At 26.1% G+C, this 13181-nt stretch overlaps 1 protein-coding gene across 3 annotated transcripts in view; it reads left to right on the forward strand.

The window, feature by feature from the left end:
- Positions 1-12907, forward strand: part of LOC107457489 (anoctamin-10) — a 39285-nt gene extending 26378 nt beyond the window's left edge. For 2 of the 3 annotated variants that reach the window (XM_016075656.3, XM_043042099.2), the window contains exons 10-15: positions 1827-1994; positions 3115-3306; positions 4974-5105; positions 5815-5931; positions 7736-7813; positions 12502-12907. In XM_016075656.3, coding sequence (XP_015931142.1) covers positions 1827-1994; positions 3115-3306; positions 4974-5105; positions 5815-5931; positions 7736-7801 — 675 coding nt within the window. In that variant the 3' untranslated portion in view covers positions 7802-7813; positions 12502-12907. The remainder of the gene's footprint in view (positions 1-1826; positions 1995-3114; positions 3307-4973; positions 5106-5814; positions 5932-7735; positions 7814-12501) is intronic. The other variant, XM_016075657.3, reaches the window with a different exon arrangement.
- The last annotated feature ends 274 nt before the right edge of the window (positions 12908-13181 follow it).

Genomic DNA, 13181 nt, shown 5'->3' on the forward strand with positions numbered 1-13181 from the left:
TGTTCTTCTAGTATTATAGTATTAGATCTTGGAGAAAGGGACAGTGAATTGTCATATTTTGGGAGAATCACCCATACATATATATATGTATGTATATATAGATATATATATAGATAGATATCATAACCCTGCTTAACTCCAATATATATATATATATATGTGTTTGTGTGTGTGAGTATAAAACATTTAAACACATAATGCATTATACTGATTAAGTAACGAAAACTTTTTTTAAAGTCAACAAATTAAAAAGAATTAATTGTTTCTCTGATATTTAAATTTAATTTAGTGTGATAAGTAATTCTTTAAATGTTGAAATGCCCGCGGCCACTCTATCAAAATCCAAATTTGATAATCCGTGACCTTACGAAACACGGATTTTTTCATTCAATATTTTTTTACGAAATATTTTGAGACTTTGTATCTAATTTTTTCTTTCTTACGCAATATATCTTCTGAATTTATTTATAATTTTTTGTTACATTACTAAAGTTTTACACCTTCTATTTAATTAATAATGTAGTTTAACAGGATATTATTGAAAAAAACAAAAAGAAAAATTTGTGAGAAGGTATATTCATTTACCGACTTCTGCGAATGTACTGTATATATATCTACGAGTAATTTTCGTTAAATGCGACAATTTAATGTAACTGCCATTGAAATCTGATATCATAGAATAAAATTAAATTTTTTTTTAAAGTTTATTTAACACCATTATTATTAGCTTTTTGGAATGAATTTACACATTGTCATTTTCCTGCGTTTTCTAAATAATTAATATAAACTATATTATTCAATCTGAGCTGTTTAATAAAGTCTTGTGATTAATAACACAAAGACTAACTAAAAATGAAATGGAACATGGAAATAAAAGCTATAAAATTATAAATTGTAATTTTTCTAGCACTTAAATGCCAAGGAATAATTGCTAAATGCTGGTTAACTATTGTACATTGCTCTCTATATTGTACATTGCTTTCTATATATTAGAGGTACTTTAATAAACGAGTATTTTTTTTAAATATATTATTCCAATCCAAAGGGTTAGAAATTAAAAAAATAATTTCCTATGTGTCGTATTTTCTGAAAATTATCCATATATAAGATCCTTCGTAAAGAATTCATTTTTTTTTTATATATTATTTTAGCTGCTTAAACGCATTATAATTTGATGAACAGATGAATTTTTATTGATATTTTATTCTTAAATTTTTGACAATAACGGTGGTTTGTTCTTTTTATTTGAATTTCGCTTGTCTCCTAATCGAAGGGAAGCGATAACGACGTTTATGGCTTGTCTTTATTTTGATCTTCATTTAGATCACTGGTTTTGATTTTTAGCTTTTAAATGAAGCTTATAGTGAAAACTTCTGTATTAGATCAATTTATCAAAGTCAAAAAGAGTTTACTTGTATGTATGTAACTGGCTTAATTAAATTTCATCTAGATAATAAATTCCTCAATCACAAAACACCCCCCATGAAAAAACCATACCTACGTGCTTGTTAATAATCCTTACTAAATAAAATCATATCAAAATTATTTTCTTAAATTATTATTTTAGTATGTGTTGTACAACAAATGTTTTGAACTTTTTAAACTCTTGTTAAAAAAAATTTATTCAATGTATATTTCTGAAATTTTAAATATATTTATTCTTTATAATTTTAGCTTACTGTATTTTTTATGAAATCTTACAACTTTTATTTTGATATTTCGTCAAATTTTGTTCTGTTTCACATATCTGTTACATTATATTCGAGAAATCATATTCACTGTGCAACTGTATGCAAATAATATAAAGATTTTCTTTTCTTTTATAGCAAATAGCAGTTATGATGATTGTAAATCATCTATTTAACCAATTTCAAGAGGCTATTTTACCATTTTTAATTCAAAAATACAATCAAAAATGGAAAAAGACAACTTTTATCGATGATTCACCTCAAGTAAAAGCTATTCTAGAGCAGCGTGATATGTGGTCATATGAAGTAAGTTTTCTAATATTTGCTTTTTTAAAACTTTGCAAAATTGTTGTTAAATTCAGATTAACCTGACATTCATTAGCAGCCTGAAGACAAAATAAAATTTTAAAAATGCTTAAAAAAATTTTTGTTTGAAATTAGAAAGATAAGTTGAAAAAAGTTGTCAACTGAATTATTTATTTTTATTTTTGTTCAATTGCACTTTTGCTTAAAATAAAACGTTTTATTTTTGTGTTTTTACAGTGTATACATGCTTGTGATAGTTATCATTAACCCTTTGCTTACGGCTGATACAATAAGTGGGCGAGAATGGCTTCAACACGTTAAGCGCCATAAGCAAAAGGTTAACAAAATTAAGTAATAAAAAATTTATATAAGGTGAGTCTGAACAAGACTGCAACTTTTCTATGTGATAAAATCCATCTAATTAAGCAATATTTGTTTGTTTTTTTAATGTCTGGTTGGAACACAAACAATGTGAAGTCACATTTAAAGAATTTATGCAAGAATGAGAAAAAATGTTTCAGAATTTTTTTTTTTTTTTATGGAAAAGGTTGATGTTTATTGCTCAAAATAAAATTGTGTCATTGATGCATTAAGAATTGCTTGAAGAGATGCTCAAAGAAATTGTTTGCTGTTTCACTCCTTCCTAAGTGAAGCCTGCACTGCTGCTGGTATAGCTTTCTATAGCATTGCTTTTCAATCCAAGATTGAAGAATCAAGCAGGCTCAGAGAAAAATTGTGAATTATGAATGAAATATATATTATAAATCGAATGATTTTAAAAATTTCAAAAATATTATGAATTGATATAGCCGCAAATAATGAGTAATGAACTTATCTTCGATATATTTATAAAATAATTAGAAGTTGCTAAGCATTTGAAAGCTATTTATTAGTAAGTAATTAGTAAGTTTTTTTTTTTTGTAACTCTAAATTAGTAGAGTGTTATTTTCTGCTAAGATTAAAAATTTTAAATTTTAACATGGATTCAAACATTGAAAATTTTACTATTTGTTTAAAAAAAATTTATTCTGCTTACCTTATACTGTAATCATATCATAAACCATAATAATTGTATCATAGTTTATTTTCACATTTTTATTTGCTTAACTTTTATTTCTAGGATACTTATGATGATTATTTAGAAGTTTTTACTCAATTTGGATATGTCTTCTTATTCTCGTCTGTTTTTCCTTTTGCTGCTGTATTAGCTGTTCTGAATAATATCTTGGAAATTTGGATGGATGGATTTAAGCTATGTTATTCCTATCAAAGACCTAAAGCAAGACCTGTAAAAGGCATTGGAATTTGGCAGGTTTGTTATCTTTATTAATAATCTTGCATAGACATAGGTGCCAACTCTACTAGATTTTTCCAGTTTCTCCTGGCGTACTGGTTTAATTAAAATTCTCCTGGTTTTTGCATATTTTAGAAAATTCCCTAAAATTGAGTAAGTTTCCTAAAAAATCCCTTTTGAAATGCAAATTTTCTACAGATTATTGCTTGCTTGCTAGAATATTTAAATAAGTATTAATAATACATAATGAAGCAAATCTTATTTATAGAAATCAGTTCAAAACTTTCTTTTTTGTTCTAAAATGCTCAGTTTATTTTTATTCAAAACTTTCTTTTTAAATTAATTTAAAAGATGTTTTAACTATCTTTGATGAATTAAATGCCTATTAATATTCAAAAGTTTGAGTAAACATTATACATAGCATTTCAATTATATTTAATGTCAATCATAACTGGAAAATATTTCAGTTTTTTTATTTTGATGACTATAAAAATCCCTAAAATTTCCTATGTATAAAATATTTAGTACATTATGCAACAAAGATCGTTAAATTTATATTATTTCATAAAATATACTGGATTTTTCCCTATCCATGTTGGCAGCTATGCATAGAAAATTAGAGTTACTCAGAAACATTTTATAATGTCATGTTAGTTCCATTTTCTTGTAAAGTATTCACAAATCTTTAATATTTTGGTTTTTGTCATAGTAGCAAATTTTGGGAAATGGAATATAAATAGAATATTCTTAGCAAAATTAAATTAAAAAAAACTTTGAAATTAATCAAGCAAGATGTTTCTTTCTTTTTTCAATTAAATTTTTAGTAATTCATCTTTTTACCTTCCCTATCTGAGCTCTTGCTGAAAAATTAGCTACATTGACTTTTTTTTTAAATATGTAGCTGGGAAGTATTGATTTGAAAAATTGTTCTAATATTACTTTAGATATTTCTGTCCTTTTTTCATTTTTATGGAACTAAATACTTGATATACTGAGAAAATATCAAGTATAAGAGCTTAATTCTTGATATACTTCTGACAGAATGCATATAAAACTGAATGGTTGAATAGTCTACTAACTGAATCGTGACTTTTCAGAAATTAAACTTAATAATTATAATTCTATGTATTTCTCTTTTTATTTTTTAATAAATATTTATGTTAGAAATCATTATAATCTAAATAAAAAAATGCTTTCAAGAAATTAATAAGATTTATAAAAAGGTATTCAGCTCAAAAATATATAAATTTCTCTATCTTTTTCATTTAAAATGAAACATTTGCTAATAACTTAAAGTTATTAATACTCTTAACTCATATTTTATCTTATGCAAAAAAATAAATAAATGAATTAAAAAACATTGACCTAGTTTAAGATTTCTCGTAAATTGAAGAATAATTAAATGGAATGAAAAGAAGAAACATTTAAATGGTTCCATTTATTAAAAGTTTTGTTCTAAATATTTTGATTTAATAAGTTATTGTGTGAAAATTGGGTATTTATAAAAACGGTAGATACATTCTCCCTGTCCGCCAAATTTGTTTTGAATTTCTTTATGTGTCACCTCTTTTCTGTGTACTTTTATGCTCATTGTATAATCATCGTACTTTTATGCTCATCGTTAGCTTTTGTTTTTCTCATTAATTTGCATTCTTAAGAGTCTCATATATTTAATAATTATTTAGGTTGCATTTGAAGTTTTAAGCCTTTTTGCTGTCATGACTAACTGTGCTCTAATTAGTATGTCTCCAATTGTGAGGTCTTATGCCCCTGATATGTCTCTTTCAACATGGCTGTTGATTGCTGTTGTTATTGAAGTAAAATATTTTATTCTTACATTTTGAAACTTTTCATTTCGCTTAATGTAAAGATTATTCTTTTATGATATTAATAATTTCTTTTTCACTGTATGTTCTGATTTCAAATTATAAGAGAGGTATACGAAAATAAGAATTAGAAATAATAATTTTTTAAATAAGTTTTAAAAACAAATTTAGTATTTGATTTTATGAAAAATATTTTATTATAAACTACTTAATCTACGGAAATCAGAGATCCTAATTTTACATACTATGTAATTACATTCAACATATTAACATACATTGTAACATATGTATCAGCTTGTCATAAAATCAGACTGAAAATAAAATCAGAGAATAGTTTGAAGACTGAATTTTTCTGACTAAAGCTATGTTTTAAAATGTGATGAAAACTTTTAAGAAGTTTTAACTATAAATGTAATGTTCAAATAAAAAAGTGATAGTAAATATTTGAGCTAAATCAGAAATCAAAGAGTTAGGGTAGACTAAAGAGCTAAGTAACGCTATACTAAAATTGTTGAAAAACAGCATTTACACATCATTTTTCTAACATATCATTATTGATTTTAAGATTTTTTTTCTTCAGGCATTTGTAATATCCAAGATTTAAAACTTATGTGTTAATAATGTTAAAACAAAATTTTTCTTTTGCTGTACAAATGTACTGTTATAAATGTTTAAACAGTTTAAATAAAATTTATTGTAGCATATAATTATTGCTGTGAAAATGATTCTTTCTTATATCATATCTGATGTCCCAAAGTGGGTACAAGTTGCTATTCAAAAAGGTCAATATGAATCTCTTCAAGCTTTAAAAGCAGAGGTACGTTTTAGAATAATAATTTTTTATTTATTTATTTTTGTCATGAAACAGATTTACTAAAAATTTTATTTTAAGTTCTTTGAAATATTATGCTCATTTTGTCTACATTATATTTAATAGTTATTCCTTTTATTAACTTAATAGTTATGTTTTGTAGATGTTAGAGTATGCAATATTGTTCTAATTAAGTATAGTTTTCTAGTATTTATTATTAGTTTGAAAATTGTGAAATTTTTGAATTTGAGTCTGCTGTTCACAGCAATTTTTTTCTGCAATATGCCATTTCATAATGTGCCATATTGATCGAGTCTAATTATAAAATTCAAAAGCAGTTTGACTGTAGTTACCCTAAAGGCAAAATCTAGAAGAAAAAGCTAGCTCAAACACTGACAATAGTTTAGTGATGGCATTTAAGATGGAAATTATATGTATTTTATTTCTTGGTAAAGCTATTAGTTGAAAAAATAAAACTTTAGTAAAAAATTTGAAATTAATATTATCGATTATTTTCTATTATGGGTGGTAAAATATATTTATATTTTCATTAAAATGGATAGTAATTCTAAATGAAATAATAATAGAATTGAAAATGATTCAAGTATTTACCATCATTTTACACTAAAATTTCAACCATAGTGACTATGTCTGTTTCTTCTTCTGTATTTCTTGTTTGTTACTGCAAGTTATTTTAGTTTCAACAAATACAAACAATAAGACATCCTTACAGCCAATTTATTTTATGTAATAAATTGTAATTATTCTGACAAATGTAAATTGTACATTTGTTAGACTTTTTTCACTGCCAAATTTAAGTTCATGTTTAGCATAGAAAAACAATTAGTGTCCTTATATCATTTAGCCTATTTTACTTACGATTAATTCTGAATAATTTCATGTTTTACCCATGGTAGACTCTGAACAATATGTGATCATTTTTTATTGTCAACAAACAATGAAAGTTGTAGTTCAGATTCTAAGAAATATTCTTTTGCTTAAAAACTAAATTTTATAGTTACAGAAACATAGCATACTTACAACACACTCATTTCTGAATTTATTATAGTATGATAATTGAATATAAGGCTTCACACACCATTTATGAGGCATGCATTGCAATACATAATGTGATTAGCATTCATCACCATTTCTGAATTGCATGTTGAAATTCACATTAAAAGGATTTGTGAATTTCACATCAGGATAACTCTATCTACAAATCTTAACATTGGGATTCTTAATAATCCAATTTGCCAATAACTAATGTGTTTTTAAAATACACATTAAAATTGATTTAATTTATGAGTCACAGAGTGAATAATAGAATGTCAGAATTCCCATATTTATGAACATATTTTAACTTGTGAATAATATACAGGATGTTGTGTTCTATAATCATGGTTCTTTATTTCTATTTTTGAAATTTATGTAAAAAATTAAGTTTATACATTATGGTTCACTTCCTAGGAAAGTGAGTTTAAAACATCAAAACCAGTTTGATTGAGAAATAAAACTTGAAAGTGTTTCTAATAATCGTTGTTCATCTCTCTAAATAGCAATTCCTAGTTTCTAATATCGTTTATAGTAGTTAATTTTTTTAAACTAAAATTTAATGTTAAGATTAGTGATTAGGGAACTCCCTGCATTATGATCTAAGATCACTGTGCTATATTCATTCTATGTTTTTAGAAGTTGCTTAAAAACGTCTATATATTTATTAAGTTATTTATATTTTAATCTAAATTATTATGAATCATGTATGTATTAGATTATTTTGCTTTAAAAAATATAATTTTTGTGTTTTTAGAGGAGACAAAAGACTAGGGATATGTTAAAATATTTGAAGATGAAAGATACTGACAAAACAGATTGAGGGAGACTTTTGGTAAGTACAATTTTTCTTTTTAACTTGAAGCTGACACTCATTGTTAAAATCATATTGCGAAAACTGTAAAGCTTTTGTATAATCAGTAATTTTAACTTTAGAGTTGGATTATTGGTTTTAAAAATTAGGCTCAATATTAGTTACGTTTGGAATTAGCGTTTCATAGAATTATAGACATCCTAAATCAGCAGTTCCTGCTCCAAAATTTACAATCTTGTCTTTAAAAATAAAATCCTGCAATATATAAAGCTATAAAAAATTGTACTATACTAATTAAGAAAATTATTTATGTTTTAGTATTCTTCCTATTAGTACAATTGTGATTAAAAAATCAAATTATTTTGATTATCAACTACCAATTTTAGATTTTTATAAAAGTGTAAAATCAGCCATTTAAATTCACACAGTCTATTATGTACCATTTCATTAAATTTTTCTTAACCTAGCCTGACCCAACTACATAAGAATCTACCGAAAAATTAATGAACAATAACTTTTTCAATATTTTAATATGTATCTACAATACTACCCTATCAGACATTGCCTATTATCTATACAATCACATAACAAGAAGGAATTTTATTAATAGTTGAATCTTCTCAGGCTTGTCTTATCTCATTTTCAGCGTTTCATTAAGATGCATTTCTCCATGATTATTGAGATCTGTAATTGTGGTCCTAGTGTAAATGGTACATTTGATAATATAATATTGCACACCTATGAGACTCGTATTATGCATTCAGTTTGTGCCAATTCAGCCACTTGCACTATAATTTTGAAGATTTCATTCATGTTGTACTGCATCTTACATTGTACAGTTTCTTTACAGTCTTTTTCATTTCACATCGTAATGTATGTCTCTGTTACTTTCAAATCATACATTTAAGTTATTACTTTATGGCACTCTTTTTTATTACTATTCATTTTCACTCTATGATTTTTGAAACTCTGATATTTTAATATAAGGGTGATTCAAAAAATAAGGCAACTTCTTTCAGAGAAAAAGCTTATTTACAAAATCAAAGAATGCTGCTTGCAATAGTTAAGACCTTGGTACATATTACTTTTTTACATACTTCAGTCTAAAAAGCATTTGTAAACTAATCTATCGAAGCCTGCATTGAAAAAATGAAGGTCCAGGTCAAAGCCACTGAATCATGAAGACAGAATGTCAACTTCTATTTCATAATGGTACCCTGTCAGGGGATTCATTAACTGCTCAAAGAGATTGAACTCAACACATAGAAATCAATATCTTGAGTTCTTGTGCAATATCCCATACATGAAAACGATCATCAATTTGAAACATGGTGGCGTGATAATGGCACAATTTATTTTTATTTTCACATTATTTCCCATTCTTATCGAGTTAATTGCACCAAAACCACACCTGTGTTAGTCACATTACACTGGCTCCATCAACTTGGAATGACTTTTTTAAAAGCAAAAATTATGTAAAACTTTGCTATTTAATCAAACAAGCCTGTATTTGTCAATGCTTATATTTTCTGGGATTTTAGATTACTTTCTCTCTACCAGCTCCATATACTGTTGATGGCTGTCTCTTCCTTCTAGATGTGGAATTTAATTTGCATAAGGAATTTGTGCACCAGTTAAAGCTCTTGTTACCTTTTTTGAAGCACCCTTGATAATATTATTCTGACTAGTAAATTTTTAACGATCCACTTACATGCAAGTCTTCTGCCAATAAATGGAAATCCATAATTAGATTTTTTTTCGGTTTGGTAAATTTTCATCATTTTGAATATTTCAGACTGCAGCTGAATCCACCAATATTACAATTCTTATTTTAAAATCATACTTCGTGATTCATATTCATGCATTTTTAATAACACATCAATTTTTGTATTTATGTGATTTAAACTTTACACTTTGAGATTCATTATTCATGTGATTTAGAAATCACACATAGGGATATGTCACACGTTTTTAAATTCTAGTATCGCTATTTGTATTCAAGCTTTTTTAAATTTCAAAATTACGTCTCGTATTCATGTGATTTTCAAAATTAAACATTGTGGTTCTTGTTTACGCGATTTATTCCAAAGAGTTTGAAAAACAATTCTATTGATAAAGAGGAAAGTAAATCGAAACTTTCTCGTAAACCAAAACATATTTGTAATATTTAAGTTCTATGTTTTACCCTCCAACATTTGCGATTTGTATGAAACATTTTTTACCAATGCTAGTAATTTTTTCTGAAATAATTTTAAGAATTTTATTTCTGTAAGAAGAAAGAATTTTTTTCCAAAAGTAAAATTCTTTTATTCTATAGTTTTATTTCTATAATAGTGTGGGAACCCTGTATTTGTTGGTTATGGTGTTCTAAACTCAATGTCTAAATGCAACAAAACAATTATAGAGAATATTTATTAGAGACTTTAAAAAGCATTCATTAACTGTAGTTCATGTTTGAAAAAAAATCTTTCCTTGTTTATGTATCTGCACTAGATCCAACAGAAAGATGCAAAGTTACTACCTTAAACTCGAAATTGCCTTCTGTTTTTGCAATTGTTTTGTACAATGAAGAAATTGAAGAACAAATGTGAGGTCAGAAAACCTCGTTGGCAGTATTGCCTCCTTATGCAAGTGCAAATATTAAAAACCCCATGCATTTAGATGAGTGGCAGAGTTTCGTTTTAAAGAGAGAAGAATTTCAACAATTTTCAATTACAGTAAAGACCGTGATTGGGTATTTTCATGACCCAGGTGTAGAAAGTTCTTTTATTAGCATGAACTAGATTATAGATTTGAAATCTGGCTGAAAGGATATAAGTAGTTATTCTGCCATTCAAACTGTAATGTAAGATCAAACTTAAACTCTAAGAACACATGAGCTTTAAAATATTTTTGTAGGAAAAATGTCAATCGCGATCCTAAAAAGGAAATTTGTGTAAAAATCTCTAAACTGCTAATTACAATTATCCTAAAAAAATCAGTAAAAGGTTAAAGTAAAATTTCAAAATCAGCTGGACAATTCTAATTTGAGTAAGTTGAGATACTTGTTGTTACAAAATTACAGTAAAGGAACTGTGCTGGAACATCTGAAAATCTCAAGAAATACTAAAAATTAGATAATTGTGGAAGCAGCATTAATTTAAAAGTTGAATGTTCAGACAATAATATAAAGATAAAAATAAAAAAGAAAGAATTTGTCTTTTCAGGCCCATAAAAAGTGTTAAAATGCATTGTTTTCATTGTAGAGCTAAATTTTTTGAATTTCTATATATTTTGTTTGTTTCAGAGTTATTCTGGGAAATAAATAAGTTAATCTTAATTGAAAGTTGTATGAAATATATTATGAATTATTGACAACTTCCTTTGATAATTCTATGTTTTGTTAAAGATATTTTTACCTAAATTATCATTATTATTACAGTCAATCAAAAATAAACAAAATTAGCAAGAATCAGTAAACTACTTACTGCTCAATGTGTGTATAGTTTGTCTACCTAAAGAACTCATCCCACTGCGGAGTCTGGAGCTATCTGCTGCTATGAAAACAAGACCATATTTTAGAGAGGGGATTTTTGGTTCTTGCCGATCGCCATTGAAACTTGTCCTAAATTTTTACCCCCCAACTCTATATAAAATACTGTAACCTCGTTAGGATAGTCACTCACAAAGCTCCAGGCAGATAGGGTGGAAAGTTTTTTTAGATAGACATATAAAGTATATGATAGGTACAAGATGTATGATGTTTTGTTTTCATTTTCTGCAATAATCTCCATTTATTTTATTTTCTTCTAAAACATTTATCAAGAATTATAACAAAAGTTTACTTAATTAGGAATTAATGAAATTAGTTTAATTGAAAAGTGTGTAACATATGACCCAATGAAAAGTTATGACTAAATTTACAGAAAATTTTCAGCCATTTTTTTGTTTGACCAATCGCATGTTATGAATTTATTTTCACTGCAGTACAAAGTATTAGTATTCAATATGTAACAATCCATCACAAATCAATGTGGTTTGGTCTGTCGCTTTCTCTACAGCTCTGTGTACATTCAAAGTTCATATTTTTGTTAAAACACATGTTTCAAGCCACGCATATGAGTAATCACTTTACATTGCATACCTACACATTCCATTGGACATTCAAATAGTTTTATCAATCTTTCTTGATTTTTCAATGTTGAAAGATCAATCTTTAGCAATTAGTTACATTTGTAATTTAGAAAAATATGAGGCAGCGGAGTTTATCCATGTTTCATTCATTGATAAGCATCCTAATTCTTCAGGTAAAATAAAAACCAATATAGTATCTTGATGCCATTCATTATTAATGTGAACATTTCTGAATTTTAAAATCTCATTTTTCTATTTAATTCAAATTTAACAGTTTTTACTGAAAGTCTTATTGTTACTTATTTACTTGATTCATTTTTAAGAGTTTTATTTATTATATTTAAAAAAATTGAAATTGCCAAATGTATATTTAAAGTATAATTAAATGAAATACAAACTGAAATAACACCGTAGTGCGGTTTGTTCTTCAAATATCCAGTTTTAACAAACTAATATTTTCTGGATAGGCAATATTAGTTTGTTAAAACTGGAATGAATGCTGAGAATATGAGATTCCAGATCAAATAATTGTTATTTTTTACTGCTTGTTGGTTCATACTAAATAACTTTGCTTGTAACCATTATTTTATTTTCAGAAACTTAAAGTCTGACAAAATTAAATGGAGTGTTGAAATAGTATAGGATGGCAGTATGATACAGTGTTGCTGATCTTTTAAAGAAGTTTAATCTTAAATTTCCATTTTACAAAATATTTATAATCTGTGATATTACTATTTAAAAACTTTAATAATTTATTAATTTTCTAGTCATCTATGTTCCTCTAGAGATTTTTTAAGCTACCTGTATACCTTATTTTTTTTAACAATTTATGACTCTTTAAACATTTTGTGCCTAAATCTTCTGCCAAAATCTTTCTCAATACTTTAGTTTTTACCACTTGAGATTTTCCTCTTCACATATTGTTCTGCTTTTATAAATTATGGTCTGTTACAAATGTGCTATATTACTGAAAAATAATAAACTTTTTTAATTAATTTAGAATGGCACCATTTTATTCAATTGTTTAATACTCTTTTGAAATTAGTAGCAATTGTTTTGCAATATCAAAATATAAATATCTGAATATGCAGCATAATGTAGGTCATTGTAAAATGACATAGTATGTTAGGATCACTTCTTAAAACAAAAAATCAAATTTTTCTTCATATTAAATCGTTTAAAAAAAAACAGTGACTAGTGGATATAAGTAGCTAAAAAGGAGAAAGTTAACCCCAATTCCTCTCTATTTTCACCTTGTCAATGTTACCATTTAATG

Source organism: Parasteatoda tepidariorum, chromosome X1, assembly GCF_043381705.1.
Source record: "Parasteatoda tepidariorum isolate YZ-2023 chromosome X1, CAS_Ptep_4.0, whole genome shotgun sequence".
Classification (NCBI taxonomy): Eukaryota; Metazoa; Arthropoda; class Arachnida; order Araneae; family Theridiidae; genus Parasteatoda; species Parasteatoda tepidariorum.